The sequence below is a fragment of the Haemaphysalis longicornis genome, unplaced genomic scaffold (assembly GCF_048455015.1).
Source record: "Haemaphysalis longicornis isolate Haplotype H1 unplaced genomic scaffold, Haemaphysalis longicornis Haplotype H1 scaffold_10, whole genome shotgun sequence".
NCBI lineage: Eukaryota > Metazoa > Arthropoda > Arachnida > Ixodida > Ixodidae > Haemaphysalis > Haemaphysalis longicornis.
In genome coordinates, this window is record NW_027526204.1 from 14,200,592 (window position 1) to 14,220,995 (window position 20,404).

Sequence of the window (20,404 nt, forward strand, 5' to 3'; positions counted from 1 at the left end):
ATCAAATACAACGAAATGTTTGCGAAAAAGTGCTTGTCTGTACCGTCTTTTGCGTGAAACTGGTTTCCCGCAAAAGACCATTGAATTTCAAGGGCAATCCCCGTAAGGCCATGAATACAGTGTCAGACTCAAGAAACTAGGTGCACTTAAGAAAAAACCCTTTCTCGTTCCTGTGCTTTCATTCGGTGTTTTTGGTGGTGCATAGTGGCAGCAGCAAGTTCGTTTGCGCCGTAGTGTTTTTTGCCCTTATGCCCACTGACAATCTGGTGTGCGAAGTGTGTGCGACGTTGAACGGGGTAAACAGCGCTGAGGAAGCTGCCACACAGAGAAAGGTACACAAGGACAGGCGCAGTCCTGTCCTTGTGTACCTTTACCCCGGTTTATCCTGCCCTGTTTACCCCGTTTGAGAATATGCACCAACTCGCGCAACAAGTCCTTCCGTTGATATTCACTCTGGTTTGCAGTTCCCGTACCGCAGCTGGAACAAGGCATGCACTCATCTATAAAAAAGGGGTGGCAGGAAAAAGATGAGACGAACGATGCGATGTACATAGCGGCCACGATAGGGCTAGCGCAAGGTGGTGGTAATGTTGGTGCTAGAGAAATGGCTTATACCCACACAGGGGTTTGGCCAAGAAATGGGCGCCTTACCGAAAGAAATTATGTAGGTTTTGTAGGGAAAATATTTAAATACTAAAATAGATTAGCAGTAGACGACGAGAGAAGTAAAAGTAACGAGATTATAAAAAATAAAAAAGTAAAAAAGACTACCATTGAGGTGCACGCCAGGAACTTCATTATCGTCGTCATCGTCCTTGGGTTACGGAGCTCTGAGGCATTGCCTACTTAGTCCCAGAACTATAATAAAGTGAAATGCTTGAGCGCCTCATTCAGCAAAAACAGTCGTAGTCGTGGTTGTAGGTGTGCGATTAAGAGACTGGCCGCCTCTGCAAAGAATAAATTACGAAAAGAAATACCCAAGCTCTAAAGTCTATTTACATGCCTCGAATGCGAACGCCTCGTCAAATGTATTACCTACTTCTTTGCTGCTACATTTCATTTGGGTTTGTTTCTTCAATTTCCTTTTTTTCTGCCTTATTTCCCAAATTAAGTCGACGTGCTCTTTTGCTACATCGTATTTGAGTCTCTGTCTTCACTTTCGTTTCTTCCCCTTAATGCGCGAGGCATGCACCGTTCCATATTTTTTGGTTTCTAATTCAAAGTCCTGTCAGTTTTGTAAACTGGGTACATTTCACCTTCAAAGCTACCTATGTTCTTCAAAAACGGAACAGCAATGGCAACAACTTTCTTTTACTGCTGGCAACGTGCGGTCCTGGTATCGGACTGCTAGTGTGACGGCCCGGGTGCAAGTATGATCACAACACTCGTGTGCTTTTAAGTCAAAAGCCTTAAGTGCCCCATTTTACGAAACAGCACCGTCGTCGTTGTTGTAGTCACCGACCGGCCAAGAAGATGTCCGCCGCTACAATGAGTGATTAGACAACGCCTGGTATCTGTTCGGATTTGAACCTGGGTCTTGCCGCTAGTAGCCCGACGCGTTACCCCGGAGCTATAAGAAAAGCGGTTGCGCTTACTTTCTGTGAGGCGCATACCCACCGAAGCAATTGCCCATGAATCGGGAGCGTTGAGGTGCTATTGTGCTCGCTGCAGGGAATTATCAAAACTGCATTCGAAATGTAAAAGTTGTAGGCCAGCGCGTGTCGCGTGCTACCGAAATGTCAAGGCACGGGAGCAGAACACGTACACACCATCCGCGCAGAACCCTAATTCTAAAGAGCTGTTACGGTGCCAGTCTGCTTGACGACGTAAGTCGCCGTGTAAGACGAATAAACGAAAACGAAGAAGTCGACGGCAACACCGTACAGGAGAAAAGAAGCCCGGGGAGGGGAATGAGGCCTGCGAGCTCACCAACCAGGCGTCAGGTCATCCGGCCACTCCCCTGTCAGCACGCCTCATTAGTTTTCAAGATATCGTAACTCCCTACAACGACCCTCGACACATTTATCCACACCTGCACGCCTCACTCACTCGACAGCAAGAGACCGTATTAGGCAAATCCAGACGAACACCTTCCCTTCCTCAGCATTACACAGCAGAATATACGCAGCCTTATACAGCCCCCTCTGTCCTTCCTGCGGAGACTGGGCCAACATGGAACACATGTTATGGCAGTGCCCCACTATGCTGGCCAACAATTTTATTCGTGACAAATCAGGCTGGGAGGCTGCTGCTCAGCCCCAGCAAGGACACCCAGACTACTCTCGTGGCTCTGGCGATCCGTGCGGGTCCTCCGGTGCTTCAGCAAGACACGCCACAGCATCCAGCTCATTCTTGAACGGCCCGGCCACCGACGTCGCCGGCGGGTCCAAGCTGGACTCGCTGCCGACCCTCTGAGGCATTATCGGGCCACTAAATAAAGTCTTCACTCTCTTTCTCCTACCAAAAAAAAGACACAAAATTGAAGAAAGAACCGCAGGTACGGTGTTGCAGGAAGGAAGTTATAAGGAATTTCTTTTGTTTACTTCTGCATTTATTTTCGAGTCGGAACAACAGATAGAAATAGAGAGAGCTCTTTATTGGAGGAGAAAGCCGAGGTGTTAGCCGGAATTTGGACACCGACATGGTACTCGGCGGGGGAAGGGGGAAAGAGGGAAAGAAAATGCCCGATAGATTACAAAGCAGAGGAGGAAACGGAGGAAAGAGGAGGAAGTGGAAGAAACAAAAGAAGAGAGAAAAGTAACAAAAAATCCCGCCATCTCCATGAAGTGAATGATGATGAGAGGGGCGCAGCTAAAATGCTTATCGGCAAAACCGTGAAACATTCGCCCACACATCATGTAAAGACTCGAAACATCAAGCTTTCCACCGCTCCGTTGACAAGCCCGTCGACGACGTCGATGTTTGTGGTGATTACGTAGGGCTTGTTTGGGAGGATGAGAATCTCCATGGGTAAGATGGCGAATTCGGTGTGGAACATTTTAGCCACCTTGGCCATCGCCTTCTGCAGAGCGTCTTGTGTCGCGTACCCCCGGTACGGGTCTTCAGCTCGCAGGCGACGAACAACAACCTCTTCTTCTTCCTGTCCTCCTTGTTGGGTAGCAACGAACGCGCTGAACGTTTTGACCTCTTCGGCGAATCTTTGGTTGGCCAATCCCCAGGGGGATCCTGCCACAATCATCATCATTCCGCCGTGTATGGCAGCAACGATGGACGGGACAGGGCCCGAGCAAGAGTCTTCAGCTCGCAGGCGACGAACGACAACCTCTTCTTCTTCCTGTCCTCCTTGTTGGGTAGCAACAAACGCGTTGAACGTTATGACCTCTTCGGCCAAGCTTTGGTTGGCCAATCCCTAGGGGGATCCTGCCACAATCATCATCAATGTGCCATGTACAATGCCGTGTACGGCCGGCACAGGGTCCGAGCAAGAGGAGCTTCGCCCCTAAAATGACGTTCAGTTTGTGTCAGTGGTGTGGTTGAAAAGTCTGTTCTCTAAAATCTAGATCCCTGCATTGACGCCAATCCTATCCAGACGGTCGAACAACGCTGCCAGTACTTGGCGTAGAGCTGGTGGAGATGGCCATGGTCATCCCCATGTCATCTATGTGATCCACAAAGTGTAACAGCCCATTTTTGCTACCAACACACTGTGACGAAATCACCCGTACCTACCTTTTTTTTCGAAATAGTATAGCGTGGGACGCTGACGGCACACAGATTGGCCAGGTAAAGTACACTATAGATATCATGACCCGCGCCCTATAGCACGTTTATAACCTTGCCTTTTCGCAAGGTATCTATGCAAATAGCAAAAGGGGCTGTTCTGTTCAAGGGGGGAGACAAAAACAACTTATCCAATTATAGACCGATATCAGTTCCCCCAATTCTTTAAAAAATTAAGCGAGAGTAATAAAGGAAAGAATGACCTTCTGCTGTCAAAAGCACATCATAACAACACCTCCAGAGTTTGGTTTTCGCAATGGTTTATCAAGCGAATAGGCACTGCTAATTCAAAGGGAAATAATTTTGCGTTCAATAGGGAAATTCTTCAGATTGGGGATTTTTATTGATTTTTCGAAGGCGTTCGACCGCATAAACCATTTAACACTGGTTAATAAGTTGGCACACTGCAGATGTAGAGACGTCTACTTAAATATATTAAAAAGTTACTTTTCATTTCTGCGCGAGAAGGTCGTTATCAGCAGTGCAATATCCGAAATCAAACTAATGCGGTCGGGTGTACCACAAGGCAACATTCTTGGGCCGTTATTGTGTAATATCTACGTAAATGACGTAGTAAATGTTGACAGCTCTACAAAGTTTGTTGTCTACGTCGACGACACTACCTTGTTATTTATTTCTCGTAATGCTACAGAACTACTAACTAAAGGCAACAATTTTCTTGCGGCCCTTATCGAGCGGAGCATGCTCAATTCTTTAACTATGAACAGCACGAAAACAAAAGCAGTCATGTTTAGGGCCAAAAATCAGAACTGCAGTATGGATGGGAACCTTCTTATTGGTACATCGAAAACATAGATTGTTCCTTATGTCAAAAGCCTGGGAATTATATTTGAAGAGAACCTGAGTTGGACAAAACACTGACTCAGTTACAAACAGGGTTGCGTGTGTCGTAAGAATTCTTGTCAGGTTGCGATTCGCCTTGCCCACCACCAGTAAACTACTCATTTACAAGTCTTTATTTCTTTCACGCCTTAGCTACTGCTTCTTAGTTTGGGGAAACACCACGATTACTAATATTACAAGGCTGGAAATATTACAGAAGAAAGCGGTGCGTGCGATTTTATACGTTGCGCATGGCGCACATACCGCACCTCTTTTTAAATCTCTGGGCTTCCGAGAAATTCATCATGGAAACAACGACACTTTGCTTAAGCGATATCAAATGGTAATGAAACACAACAACAACTTCACTGCTCTGCTATGCAAGTTGACTCTGAATTGCCTTAGCTAGCCAATACGGCATGAAAAATGGCACGGTAGATGTGGTTTTGCTTTTAAGAGGGATTTGGGCACGACAATGAAACAAAACCCCGGTTACCTGAGCCAATTTATTACTTATCTGGTCAATATGAGTTGCCTAGCTTAAATGCGATGAAAAGTGAACGCCTAATACTTTATGTGCATGGACTATTTGTGGAAAGTATCATGGTAATTGCTACTTAATTAAATTATTTTCTATTTTGTGCACAAAAAATTACTTCGTTCCTCAGGCTCCAGAGTAGGGGATCTCTCTGAAAAGCGGATGACAAAGCTGATGCTTAGGACGATTACCAGGTGCCCTGAATTTTTTCTGCGTGTACGTAAAAGTCTGTCTTGGCGGAAACCCACATAACCCCCGCCGAAATAGAAGCCAATACAAACAAAAACACTCACGCCGTGAACAGTGCTGGATTTTAGCTTAGGAACCATGACTGGATATGAGCACAGAAAAACCTGTGGGTCGGGCCATTCGTACCGCCAACGGTCGATATGGCTGGAACTCGGGATGATGGGCACAAAACACACGTTACACGGATTGTCGTTTTGGAAGATATTGTTCGTCATTCCCCTTTAACATTGCAGCGGTGCCTCGTTCAGTGATAGGGCGATTAGTGTCGTGCTATTGCGTGTTCAGGAATCTCTGGAGTTCTGTGGAAATGTGTCCGGTGTTACTATGTGACGTGATGTGATGGGCGCCTTTCCGCCGCTGCACATCTTATCAGAGCCCGAAAAGCGCTCGGGGCACAGATAGTTCGTGGTGCACCTGTTCTTAGTGGGAGCACCTTGGGTGGCGCCCAAAGAACATTTCGCCGCGTTGCAGCTGGCGCACCGAGGTATAATCGCCTGCACCGTGTGCAAATGGGCAGCTACTCTCATCTATTGACTCCTCACCGCTAGCTGGCCTGTGTTTGAGAAAGGCGCCCATGTGGTCACGATGGGTTCCAGACACCTTGCGCTGTTCGTTCGAAAGACTGACGACCGACTGACTGACGAGTTCGAAAACCCACACGCGTTGTCCTTTCTCAGAATCTGGTTAGCAGACCTCGACTACAATTCTGCTGCAGGAGTGGGTTTTGATTTGAAGTCGTGCATGGCAGTGTTGCTCGCTGTAAGTTCGTTATGATTTTCATTTCGTAATAAATAAACCGGTATAGGTTTGTTTCTAGCACCTCGTCGTCGACACGGATACACAAGCACTTCAGCAGCTCCATGCCAGACCACGACGACGGTCATTGAAGCAGGGTCGGCGATGTTGTCGCAACCCTACCTTGTAGCCGGAGGCACCTTAAGGCGGTAAAAGAATTACAATTCTCAATGCATGCCTGTTACCCTGAAGCTTGAGATAATATTGAAGTTTACGTTTAGGGTTTTCCACGGGTCCAATATATTTACTGTTATATCCTGGACGCCATATTTACAACCCCTCTACAAGCTCGGCTAGCTATTCAGCAAGAAAAGTGTGTAAAGACAACCCCTGATCCTCAAACCCTAATAGGAACAGAATGATAACTAAGGTTTAAATTTGGGCTAGTTGGTTCTGCATAATGATAAAAAACAGCGCTTAAACGAACACAAAATAAAGGGATTCAGGGCTCATGCTTGTATATTTCTTTTTTTCGTTCTCGTTTAAGTGCTGTTTTTCGTCATATTGTACAGAATGCTCATGTTATGTGATGTACATCTGCAAAAATAAGGTTTGCTTCGACTGCTGAAACAGTTGATGGCCAGATAGACGCAGTGATTTATTGTCGTTAGAAGTCAGGTTTCCTCGATTGCAAGCAATTCCTCCCCTAAGAGGCGGTAATACATGGCCTTGGAGGTGGCTGCCATTGGCTACTACGGGGCCTCCAGTTCCTCGTCTTCGTCCTCTGCACTCAGCTCTTCCAATTTTTGTCTGTCAGATTCCGGCGGTGCATCCCTGGAACAGAATGCTAGCGTGTCATCTCGGATTACTGTCCACTTTTTCAAGGCTCTACACAGCCTTGCTACAGCACCTGGAAAATGTTTTATTTGAGTCCCTTGCAACAAGGATCTGCGTTAAAGTGCACGCATACGACACGAGATCCCCCACACTGGCGCCCACAGGCATCCGCAAAGAATATGCAAGCCACACAATTACCGCCACAGTCGAAAAAATCGCATGGCTTAGCCACCAAGGCAGCTCAGTGGCAAAACAAAAGCGCCCGCACGTCGGCATTTCGGTGCACGTTTGAAACAGCTGCGAGGGTGCTCCTAGTAGCCGAGCTGTAGCCAGGACTTGCAAGAACCGAGACTAGAAGCACGCGGTTTCCCTGTTTGTAGTGTTGAGAAGCCGCGATGCCTAAATTCCATAGATGTTTCAGCTTCTTTTCTGCAGAATATTTTCATGCGCGCTCAACTGCTACGTCACCTCAGTCAATTCCTGCAGAAGGCTAGAGCCATCACAGGAACGCAGTGTCCGCCACTCCACTCTTAGCCATGACTATCTGCTTTAGGCCATTTGTCCCCTTCCTCCGTTAACGATGGTGTGAACACCTGTAATGCACAACTCTGTGCTGCTATCATAACCAACACTGCTGATCTCTAAAAGAAAACACGCGCGCAATTCACGGCGCAGGCGACCGCATTGCGTCAGTGCTGCTCGGTGATTCCTTGTGTCATGCCGCCATGACGGGCTCTGCTGCTCCTCATTCCTATACTAAGTATTCGCAAACAGGCCTCCCAAACTACTGCCTCATCGATGGTAGCCGATTCACTGATTTCACCAGCAGTCTCAATATTCCTGAACTGGCGATCCATTTACATTCAGGAAGAAAGACTTAATTACTTCACCAGGGAGCATGTCGGTAACTGTTAACTGTGAGGCCCTTTTTTACTGCTGATTTTTCAGCGTTTTTTGTCTTTTTTGTTCAATTTATAAGCGCATTTCCGGGAAAAATGAGTTTCAGGTCAGCGCTTTCTCCGTCCGTATATCTTCCGTACTTGCCTTGATGGCTTAAAGGGGCCATGAAGACAAAATAAAACTTTGTTTAGCTTGAAAGAACAAGGCTTAAGTAGCTCACTCAGCTCCATTCAAGCGACGAAGGACGTTTTTTACCAAAAGAACGCACGAAATATAAAACAAATTTGAAATTCGCGTACCCGTGATGTGTTATGGGCACGAGTGACGTCGTATGGGCAGAACTAAAACATCATGTTCAGGGTGTTAATGGCACGTTAGCATTCAAGTGATGTGATCAAACGGAAGTGGGTACCCACCATAATAGCCCAGTTATGTGTCTTAGCGATTGATTAGTTCTACTGCTCCCAATCGGAGACAATATTATTTGACTTCATAGAAAAGTTGACAGAAACTGGCTGCGGAGTCACCACTGTTTCACACGTTTTCTTTGATATCTCCCTGTGACTATTTTTTAGGCTTGCTATAAAATCGGTATCATTGTTATCGGGTCGAAGTGGTCTTTCGAATGAACCCAACTTTACCTCTGTCTTCACAGCCCCTTCAAGCCGTGGTTTAGAATGCATCACAACTGGCCGACATTTTCCTGTTCATAAATGAGGATTCAAAGCCACGTGGTGTCCACAAGGGGCCTCTTTTCCATACCGATCGCCAGCTCAGTTCGACTTGGCCTTACAAAGGCTTTACAGGAGCTCGAAGGCAACGTTTTGTACTTAAATTCAGCGTGATCTGCATTCTTGGACGAGTCACAGGGACGAGAAATAGACAATACTTTGATGCACAAACTCGCAACTAATTTAAAGTGCTGATCTCTGTGCATAAACATGCGATGTGGTAGTGAGGGTAGAATCCTGGTGGAACTTCAATAAGTAAGTGCTCATGGGCTCTTAAATTTTTTTGTGAGCGCAGTGGCTTCCCCATTAGTCTGCCAGGTTCCCAGCAGGCTGAAACATACGCCATGTGTCCACGAGAGCATGTTGAAGGCCTCAATCGCCTCCCGCACCCACTCGTTCGTAGAACGTGGGTGCTTGCTCCAGTGATGGTGCACCCTGCCCAGTGGGCAGCAACAATGTCCGGCCATTGCAGATCTTTGCAAACATTGTTATGCTAATTGATCCTAATACTGAAACAGCGCCAATATTTGGCACACGTAAGATGTGCCGCAAGACGAGGCAATTCTGTAAATAACGCGAACTGCGGATTTGACGAATTTTTTTTTCAAATCAAATCTGTTTATTTTCCAGAAGTGAGTGGTTACTCAGGTAAAAGCCATTTTTGCAGCTTGACAATGCCGGAGGAGCCGGAACACCAGACAAGGCTATGCAATCGGTTTGCATGTTACACGGAAACAAGACAAAACACATTCCATTAGAAAAGAAGTCGTCACGTGTTCTATTTTTGCTAAAATAAAAATAACAAATGATGCAATTCATTTATCTTTTCTTCGTCCATATAAAAGTACATTTGCACAGATAAATATGTATTTACGGACACATTTACAAATATAGTTATACATTTATCAGGGTGTCGAACCGGAACCGAACCGAACCTAAAACCGGAACTGCACCGGTATTTTTGCCGGAACTGAACCCGAACCCGAACCGTTATTTTTGAGCACGCTGAACACGAACCGGAACTGAACCGAAAAAAGAAATAACAGTTACCGGTTCATGCCGAAACGGTTCGACCCTCCGTTGTTGATATTGCGCAGTGAATGCAATTCATGCATTTTTTTCTTTCACGTACCACCAACTGAGTACCCACTCGCCCACTTTTCCCTCCAGACAATCGAACACTATCACGCTCTATGTAACAACAGGGGAAATGAATGAGCACGAATGTAGCAATGGTCTGTTGCTGCTGGGAGCGCGAGCGTAGTGCAAGGTGACCAAACGAAATGTCATTCTCTTCAGCTTGCTCGGGATATAAAACGAATTTGCCCTTCCCTAGCTGCGAATTTATTGGAGCAACCAGGCTGCAGGCTGCGCAACAGCGAAAGCCCACACCCGATGTGTGCAAACGTTTTGCATTTCATAATTTGTTTAAAAGGTCTGACACCTGGAAATTGTTAATACTTGACAAGTGTGACCGCAGGAGCTGTTCAGTGGCTAAGCCCTTTGCTGCTGACCACAAGTGGCCCGATCTTCCTTCCCCACGACGGTTATTTTTGAAGTAGATGGAAATCGACAACGTCCGTGTATAAATATTTTGATACACGTTTACTATCACGAGCTGGTTAAAATAAGACTGCTGGCATGCAACATAAGCTGCGCCTCGGAGCAGAGATATAGCACGGGGCATCAAATGCGCCAGTTTTCTTAAAAAATGTGTTTACACGGAAAACAACAAAAAAGAAAAGGCGAATCATGTTGCTTTAAAACATTACGCAAAAAAGTAAGTAAAACCGAATAAGTAAAAAAAAAGCACCCAAACGTGGATATTGCTCTATACTGTTCTTTGCCCTGCCTTTCACAACCACACGTGTCATCAATGCGAAGGAAGTGAGCTCCCTGGTCAGTTTTTGAGGACAGTACAGTGGACAAGTTCGGTTTTTTACATATACAAATAACAACAAATATGATAGGGAAAACTGTTCAGGTGCGTACGTAATCCCTTGGCAAGAAACTGCAGCTCTCGACCTTGTCTTGAAAGCAGAAACAGTAATAAAGCAGATCACACGTGCAGAAAGGCAGACTGGTACCTCACACTGCCCCATTCGCCCAGCGATCATCTTTTCTTCTTGTTCTGCAGTTTTGTCTCTTTCAGATGTGCTTTTTTTCGGAGATGCACTTCTACTGACTGCCCAACTCGCTACATTACTTCTGCTGCTACTCGTTCCGGAAGGGTGTACTGCTGTGGACGAATTAAAGAGCGCCTACACAAGAAAAGTCCCATCTCATGCTCCACGCGTCAAATTTACCTTTCATTTTGTAGCAGCATATTCTGTTATAAGATTCCGCAATGTCGCACACAGAACGATGGCCGGTGGTCAGGCGATACGATGAAATACTGATTGTAATGCACAAATCCGGTATAGCTATCGCAAAAGGAATTGCAGTGGTAAGAGCAATAATGCAGCGACTGAGCGTTAACTAAAGCTTACTTTTAACAAAAGTGAGGCTAACAAATTTGTAAGGTGATAGGTAAGAAATTATTCAGGGTGACAAGATAATGTAATTTATTGGTAGTATTTATGTGCCTGTTGTAGGATTTTTTCTGTGAAAAGAGATTGTTGTTTTGTATCGAAAACAATTACCACCCCTTCCTAAAGACGATTAACACAAGCGCGAAAGCCAAAAGGGCATCCCGCATTCGCTGAATATGCGTCCAATCGATAGTCAAACCTTCAAAGACGAAAATGGGAAACGAAAAACGAACCCATGCGACGCGTTTTACAGTGCTCATAGTAAACGCATCTACGAACGATCTGAATGACTTCCGATACGCGCTTTGAATTATGAGATAAAGGTATACACTATTTTACGCCTTCTCATGATACATGCGTGTATTGCCTTGTTTAGAACCGTTCATTTTTCGGGATTTTCAAGCGCCCATGTTGACACAATGGTAGGCCGGTTTCGCAGATGGGCCGTGTGTCCAGAGATCTGACCAGAGCTTTACGGTCGACCAATCCTACGGGCACTAGTATTTAGATGCAAACCATCTCTTCCTCTCGGTTCTGTCGTCCGTCGTCCGTCTGTCGTCCGTCCGCACCTCTCCCCCTCTCCCCACCAGCTGTGCGATAGCGCGCGCGCTTCTCCTTCTCTCCCTCTCTCCACGCCAGCCGTGCGACAGCGCGCGCGCTACTCATCACCGCAGCTGCGCGATAAGCGCGCATGCGCGTCTCCTCTCTCATCTCCTCCTCTCCACTCCATCTGCTCTATATAATAAACCTGGTCCGCGCGCCGCTCCCTCAGTTGCTGCTTCGGTTGAGTCACGCTGCGCCGTCCGGAGTTCCGTCATTTTCCGTTATTTGGATACCCAATCTCGTGAACATTTCGGAACCTCCGAGATACTTCGCATCAACTCAGAGTTCCCTCGCGGAAAGGTGGTGTCATTTTTTTGACAGGACGCCAATCGCTTTCGCTTAAGAATATATCCAATTAACTGCTTTGCGTCAGTGACCGGTTGTACAGCGCACATGGCAACGGCACGTCTGTGTACCCTGCCAGTCGCAGGCCAAATGCAAAGAAAAAGCACCACAGCTGCGCCTGCACCAGGAATTAGACACGCAGTTTCAGATGGTCAAAGTCAGATGCTTAAACGTTTTTTAGGAAGTATAAATTCCATCCGAATAACATTCGCTAGAGTAAAGAACGATTTGTAGTGCGGAATCTGCATCCGGTGCATGGCTTCTATCACGGTTGTCGGACAGCCCTTCCAATGAAAGAAAGTATACATCTACCTGTACGCAACCGTACGGCTACAAAGAACGCTTGTAGCCGTACGGCTGCATTCAAATAGATGTAAATCTTTCTTTCGCAGAAACTCACTCCACCTTGGGGATTTCCCCTAAATCTGGTCGATGAGCCCTTCGAATGTTTTTCTTAACTCCGCAGACATAGTAACTAGCGCACAGATGTCGATCTCGGAGCGAGCAGCCCATCCAAGCAGAATATACAAGGATTTCATTTTTTGAGAAACCACTGAAAGCACGCAGCGGCCGCCTCAGTTTTCGTAGGATGCGCAAAGTTCCAAACGAACAAAAGATGTGGTACAGCGGCAGGGCAGATGTACCCCATCTTTTGTTCGTTTGGAAATTGAAAACTTTCGTCACCGCAAACAGGGGCAAGTTGTGAGGATATTCTCGTACACACACAAAATGCGTACTACAAAGTGCAGAACAATACCCACCAAGGTAAGGGAGCATTCGTATTTGAATATAGCCGCGCAGTCAGTTTACCGGTCTTTACGCATTCCGGAAATTTATCTACATCCGTGCAGCCATATACCTGCAAGACAAGGGAAAAAATTGATTTAACAGTAATTTCCAGCTTTCACCGTGCATTTTCACTAGAGAATGGCACGTATAGATGATGGCCGTAGACAAGTGGTACCATTCGAGGGGGTTTCTTGCAGAGAATAAAGCAAACGCAATGACTGCAGGGCGTGTGTCGCTACTTCATGTTCGGATATCGCCGTTACGAGCTGCAGCCCTTCACGGAGTAGGCAGTTAACAGCATGACTTACATCTACTGCGAACTGGCGTGCACAAAAACAGTTGCTTGCAAACATGGTATAACCGCTTCTTATAAATGGGGATTTTATTGGGGATTTAAAACCGGCGGCCTGGGTTCCATCGTCAGCGCTGATAACTGTGTTCTATTTTGAAGGAGGCAGCCTTTGTTCGGCTATTTAAACGCGAAAATTTTGGTTTGTCTCTGTTTGAATCTTTCTGCCTGTCTCTTCCTCGATAAGGCCGCCCAGGCAAAAACTAAAATAAATTATTCAACCAGAAGTATTTATGCGCAAAACTTTTCCATACCACGAAATCTGGAAACACACTTCATACATGTCAACATAGTTCACCAAAACATCAATAGAAAAGTTGTATTTTCAGTGTTACTTTCATGAAAACTACGACGCTGCTTGATGTTTGCGATAGCTAACAAAAAATACCCGTCGAAAACTATGTTTTTAAGCAAAAATTCAAAAAGCGCTCGTGCCCAGCCCTAGGCCGCGTGGCGGCATTCCAAGAAGTCGAAGAGTAAAGGTTTAAGCAGATGGAACGCGGGCAGGGGAACTGGCTTGAAGCGAACCTCCACCCTGTTTATCATGGGAGGAGGGAGACGGGAGGAAAAGAGCGCAAGAGAAAGGAGGTAAAAAAGGTATTTTTGCGGCAGGGGCGGCCGAAGACTATAACCTCCTGCCATCTGTCGGCCCAGCGGGTACCTTCGCCTGACTTGACGAACATCAGTGCCGGATATTGTGAGCCCCTAAACAGCTACCATCCTTGAATGATATTGCTTATGATGGCACAAATGCGCGAACACCTGAGCATTGCCGTGTTGCAGGACTAATGGCGATTTATTGGCTTAATTCAACGAGCACACTGCTCCCAATAATATTCAGTGACCTCTGTGGCTTGCGCATGCGTCGTGTATAGGTGTAGGTTTAGCGGGCGATTTAGCGGGCGAAAAGTTTAGCGGGCGATTTCTCCGCTTGGCAACACTGAAAACCGCCATGTCGGGAGCCACTCTGCCAGCGCATACGCTTGGCGCCCGCATCTCGCATCGAATAAAAAAACACGCCAGCGTCCATCGTTCGCTGCGTCTCAACCCGATTATCGGTAGTGGCGTCAACAGATATATTAGTAAACGCACTCACATTATGTGGTGCCGCTCTACCTGCCCTCGTGCACTTCGCATCACCGAAGGACGAAACCGCGGCAGCGAACGGCGCGCATAAGTCCGACGCTGCAGTTGGCGGCCGCTGCGGATGCAGGCGCAAATGCATCCGCACCGTATCCACCTGATGCGTGCCCTCTAATACGTACAAAAACTCAATAATTTCTTTGGAGAAATGTTTTACGCGTGCACGGCTTTCTCGTGCGCTAAATGTTTCACACTCAGCAAAACAACTGACCGAGAGAAGATATGCCTTTATGTTTGTAGACTATCACCTGTTGACGCCATTTGTAGTGAAGTCAGCAGATACGCGGCTGATTTTTGTCAGCGATTATAGTCCATCGCGATGTTTGTTGTTTTCCGCAGCTACCGACATTCATAGGAAATTTACCTTCCAACCTGTCGCGGTTTATCACACTAGAGTTGATACTGCGAATTCGTGACAACCGTTTACATATGCCTGAAAGCTGGATACTGCAGAGTCTGTGGAGAAGGGTCGTCTCTTGAATACATTCCAAGAAATGGCTATACCGGGAGTCATGTTTCTCTTAGAAACGGCAGTCTAACCGCGCCTACGATGATGCGGCACCCAGGGTCGTATTTTCTGAAGTCTACCGCAACAGCTGAGTGCAATTGCGGGCCTCCACCCGTGACCGTGAAGCAAGAGTTACGTTGGGCCCCTCACCACCGAAATGCGGGAGTTGCCTAGTACACCTGCGCTGCCGAGGATTGCGACCAGTTTACTCATATCGGAGTTGGTGACGGCCACGGTGGCCGCATTTGGGCGGGGCCGTTTGTTGGGCCCAAGCTCGTGTTTTGGGAAGGCGGCCATGAAGTTGTTCAGAAGAAGTCCGGACTTCGTCAAGAACTGGCTGCCCCACCTGCGGTTCGAAACGGGAGACAGGTTTCAGAATGCGACCACCAAGTCGCTGCGCAAGAACTTTGCAAGCTTATCAAGAAACAATTTTTTCCAGAAGCAGGCGCCCTTGTTGCAAATGGCTTGAACTGACAAGTGTTTGAGGAGAAAAGTCAAGGAATGGTCTTTTAATTAATGTTAACAGGGCATCTGTAGAGGGACTGGTTGGTGCTGCATAGCTGGAGTGGAAACCGCTTATACTTCGAACAGCAGCACAAAGGACTAGTGTTGTCTTTCTAGCCTTTTGATAAGCTTGCAAAGCCATTGAGTCCAAGCGCAGCAGCCTTGAAATCTTTTAGTACACAGCAGTTCAGCGCCCGATACTGTGGTTTGGCGACCTCGCGGGCGTCGTAATCGACCAAACGAAGGGAACACCGAAGACCGAAGGAAATCGGAGGAGGAAAGTGTGGCGAAAGTGTGAAGGGGAGGGCGGTATGCCGAGGTGGCGCGCGACGCGACGCGCTACGAGATAGCTGTGATAGCGTAGGCGCCGCCGATTGTGAGATCGCAGGAAAGTGGAGAATGAAAGCATGGCGAAAGGGTGGAGGGGAGGGAAGTAGGCCGAGCCCGCGCCACAGAAGCCTAGCACTCGCTTCCTTCGTCGCGCTCTTGTTGCGTGGCTCATCTTAACCAGGTGACATTTGCGCGGGAGGTTCGAACACGATTTGCTACAACATTCTCGGCGGCGACCACGCGCTGCAAGATAACAGCTCAGCAGCGCGCGCCGCCGTGCGTTCGCTGATCCCGCGATCACTTCCTGAGATGCAGCAGCTATGTGCCGTGTACGCGAAGACTGCAGTTTGGGCTGCGCACAAATTTCGCGTTAGGGGTGTAGCAATCGTCAGCCATTTTTTTACAGCGAAGAATCCTGAGGGTAGCTCTTCGTTTACGGGTGTTGCTAGCCGGGGCCGTACGTGGCCATGCCAGGTTAGTCGGTTTCCGCGAAAGCACCTGAGCGCGTGTAATTTCTCGCGACGAAGAATTCAATGAAGGTCGTTTCGTTTTTAGAAGGTAGGCAGATTGGTTGGTGAAAGCCGTCCACCCGCCCAACACAGCATGCACTTGTCCATCTGCACATGTTTATATAGCAGCTTGAGGGCGACCGGTTCGCCTTGAGTTACTGTTCTTGCTTTCTTTTCATTATAAAACAGAAGATTGGGCGAATTAGTAAACTAGTAAAGAGAAAACCAGTGCGACCCTTCTTGTGTACCCTTATTTTTTGTTTAGTTGTGTGCTGATGGTTTTCCTTTTCCTTACTTTTTCTGGCGTCTTCCATGCTGGCGTTCAACTTATGCAGCCTAATATTTTGCTGTCTTCCCGTCATTGGTGAAATCAATGCATTCCCATAGCTAGTCATTGTCAGTCTAGGAGGTATGAATGTCCTTCGCTTGCTTAGTGCCCCAGAAACACGCAAAAACAACCTTTTCAAGCTCCAGTTGAGCTTTTTCAAGGCTTTCGAACTTTTGACGGTCCGAAGTAGTGTTTTGTTTCATTGAACATAGCTTGTCTTGGCCAATTGCTCAATTTTCAAATACACGCTGCGCCACTAGTTGCCAACCCAAGACTGTAAAAAACTCCGCGGGAGAAAGTAAAAGCTCTCACCCTTGATAAAGCCTCGAAATGTCTCACCTTCTGCTGCCACCGGTTTCGAGACCGGGCTCCTTGTTCATATTCTATGCTGAAGTAGCGTCACTTGCGAGCTTCTCGCGTTAGGGTTCACTTCGTTCGGATGAAAAGCTGCAGGCGACCTTAAACCTACTGAATCCACGGCGAGCTGAATATCACAGAGCAGTTACACGAAACAAGGTATCGATAAAGGTGCGAACATGTCTACTTGCTCCAACAGCTCAGCACAAAGGAGCTCTGCCGAGCCCACGGACTTTTTGCAGCCCCCCCATTGCTTCATGAACTGCAAACAATTGTCCGTTAACAGCTAAGAAGGGTGGAGAGTCAATGGAACTGCAGAAGTGCAGCAATGATACCAGCTCCTAGACCAGGCGGGGAAAAAAAATTCGGCCACTTCGCAATTGAGCCGCAAAGACTGAGGAAACAGCAGAGCTGTTGGTCTTCAATAGCATTAACTTGCATTTTGTTCGGTCCGGCCATTTTTATTTTATTTAGATGCCCTAAAGGCCCGAAGGGCATTGCATAGGCGGGGTTAAGAAAAGGAAACCGTGAACGCTAAATATACTTAGGGCCAGCATGTAAACAACAATATGGTTAGAAGATATGCATACACAAAGCAAACAATACCATTTTTACGCTCAGGACTTACCATCTGCCCATTCAAAGGACACAAAATGTGTTTTAACAAAGACAAGCCACAGTTAGTGAGTGAAACATTTCGTTTCAAAATTTACACATCATAATATTCAAAATGAACGAAGTCACAATAGACTAGAGGATGCAAGAACATTAAAAACTGGATTTTAAACTGAAAAAGTCAGGTTCTATCGATTTGCGTAACGTACTCATTAGGAAGATATGATAATAGCACTGTTTGAAAACATGCAAGTTTGTTCCAGAGACTACGCGTTCGGGTAACGTGTTCCACTCTGCAATGCTCAGATCTTACAGGTAGATCGGACACTGATGCCGCCGAGAGCATGTCATCTCTCCCAACTATAGGGCAACACCTACACGTCAGAGCTTACGTCACCACTAACCGCAGCCATCTGCCACGCGCGCGCGCTAGAACACCAGCGTCGCTACGCGCACTCCACACACCTGCTTGTAGGCTCCTTGCCTCCTCGCCACTTGCCATCACACTTCTTGGTCTCGAAATGCCCCTTCTTAACTTTACTGTGTTGAGTTCTGAGTGATGCCTTTCTATGAACAAAAAGAACACCTAAAGAAAATGGTGAGCGTCCCTAATGCGATGGTACCGCAATCGTGTAAATGCCGGATCAATAACGCGAGGGACCCAGGTTCGATTCTGACCACGGGAAGCGTTTTTTTTTCTTGATGCGCACACTCCCCACACATGCTCATGGGCTCCTTGCCTCCTCGAAGTCTCCTTCACATTTCTCGGCCTAGCATTTTCGCCCCCTCCACACTGCTGCGCTGAGTTTTGGGCGACGCCACAAAGGGATGGAACTCAAGCTAAAACCGCTCCGCTCTTAAGAAAGCTGTTACGAAAGTTTCTAGCCACCCCATTCTATAGGGGTGATTTAGCGCACAAGTCGGGTAAACTTCATTTCATGGCCTAGAATTTCAGCTCCCTCCACATTGCTGCGCCGAGTTTTGAGCGATGTCACAAAGGAATGGAACTGAAACTTAAACCGCTCCGCTCTTAAGAAAGCTGTTAAGAAAGTTTTTAGCCACCCCATTCCATAGGGATGATTTGGCGCACAAGTCGGGTAAACTTCATTTGAGCTCCCTCCACATTGCTGCGCCGAGTTTCGAGCGATGCCACGAAGGGATGGAACTCAAGCTAAAACCGCTGCGCTCTTAAAAGCAAATTGCAACAAAATTTTCGGCTCCATAAATGCACTATTTTCCGGTAGTATAACCTTAAAAGTTGCTACCAGCGAAATTTGAAGGCCCAAATGTGCTTCGCTGCCTCGTAAACGAAGGTCAAAAACGCTCTTTCCCAACCGAAACTGGAAAAAAAAGGGCGGCCATTACGAACGGCCGGAAGTGACGTTACACTTAGGAATCGAGGGGGCGCAGCCGGCGGATTCTCCCACGGCTGCCTGTGAGGAGACGGCGCGCATTCAATGTGTTTCGAGTCATCTGTTGCTCCGGACATTTAAAACATGCGCGAAAAGCGGTTGGGAAGTTCGTGCAACCATTATTACTTCGTTGTGAGCTGCTGATACGCGTCTGTAGTCGTCCGGTAAAACGAAAACACAGGCATCGCGAGACGTCGTGGCGAAGCTGGGTGCACAAAAGGCAGTGTTGAGCGCTGTATGGGCGTCGGCACAGCTAATATGCCCTGTGCCGATCGAACCATCCTGTGTTTGTGAGAGAAAAGAAAAAAAAAGCAACAGTGGGAGGGAAGCGCCGAAACATGCCGGCTAGGGCGTAAGAATTCGGTTTCAGCGCATGTTGTGAAAGTTCAAATCCAGAATTTTATTATTTTTGTTTACACGGGCAGTTTTGTTCCTGTTAGCAGGGTGCCCGCGCCAAATTTTAGATAATGATGCCATGCAGTGGCGAAAGCACTGCAGGGTCTTCACTCGTGAAGCAGTGACCTTTCCCGAGGCTCAGTGCTGCAAAATATGGCTTGTTTTGTTTTTTTTTCTAACTGGCAAGAGAAATGTTGCCAACAGCGGCTAGTATTTATTTGTTTGTTGACGAAGTTGTTTGAGCTGAATCGATTCCGTGTGGTGCGCCGCGTGCTGTACTCGTCCGCACCACGACCCGCGCGGTAAAGGCCCGTTCACACTTGCAACGAAGCGACGCGACGAAGCGACGAAGGGGAAAGCGATCGCCACCCTTGCTGTTCACACCAGCACGCGACATCGAGCGACGGCGACGACGATTTTTTGCTTTTCTTGTTATTGTCTCGCGCTCGGAGTGAGACTTCACGGGAGTTTCGCCGCTTGTGGAGACGCAGCATCCGGGTGCTTTGGCAGGATATGAGGTCAGGAAGTCTCGCCTCCTGCTTCCGCTTCAAAAGCGACGGGGCGACGGAGGCGAAAAAAATTGGTCGAGACCGATCGCTCTCGTCCCGCAACGAAAGCGATGCAAGGCGAGGGAAGCGACAGAAATTTCCTTCGCTTTCGTCGCTTTCGCTCGCTTTCGTCGCAAGTGTGAACGGGCCTTAACAGTGACAACAGCAACAGCGTATCACCTGGCGTCGCCGCAGAGCTCGCGCTCAAGAAAATTCGACCGGCCGATCGTGCAGTGGGCCGCACAGCTAGCTGCCGTACTCGTTCACGCCCCGACCGGCCGCGACAATACGCATGGTCTCGCGCCGGCCGTTCTGCTCCTTAAGACGCCCGGCCGCGAGCTTGCAGCGCGCCGCACAGCCGCCGTATTCGTTCGAGCGCCGACGCACCGAGCGGCCGCGACAACAACGTATCGTCTCGCGTCGGCCGTTCTACGTATTGCGCACTCGTAGAGATGCCTGGCCGCGAGCTTGCAGGGGGCCATGTCAGCATGTCAGTGTCATGTCATCAGTGTCATGTCAGTGTCAGGCAGTGTCATGTCAGCATGTCAGCATGCTGACATGTC

At 47.6% G+C, this 20,404-nt stretch overlaps 1 protein-coding gene across 1 annotated transcript in view; it reads right to left on the reverse strand.

Moving 5' to 3' along the window:
• Positions 1–6,761: 6,761 nt before the first annotated feature.
• Positions 6,762–20,404, reverse strand: part of LOC144159725 (uncharacterized) — a 33,987-nt gene continuing 20,344 nt past the window's right edge. The window contains exons 3-5 of the mRNA XM_077691428.1: positions 14,993–15,188; positions 12,815–12,912; positions 6,762–6,940 (exon numbers count right to left, since the gene is read on the reverse strand). Of these exons, the coding sequence (XP_077547554.1) occupies positions 6,859–6,940; positions 12,815–12,912; positions 14,993–15,188 (376 nt within the window). The 3' untranslated portion in view covers positions 6,762–6,858. The remainder of the gene's footprint in view (positions 6,941–12,814; positions 12,913–14,992; positions 15,189–20,404) is intronic.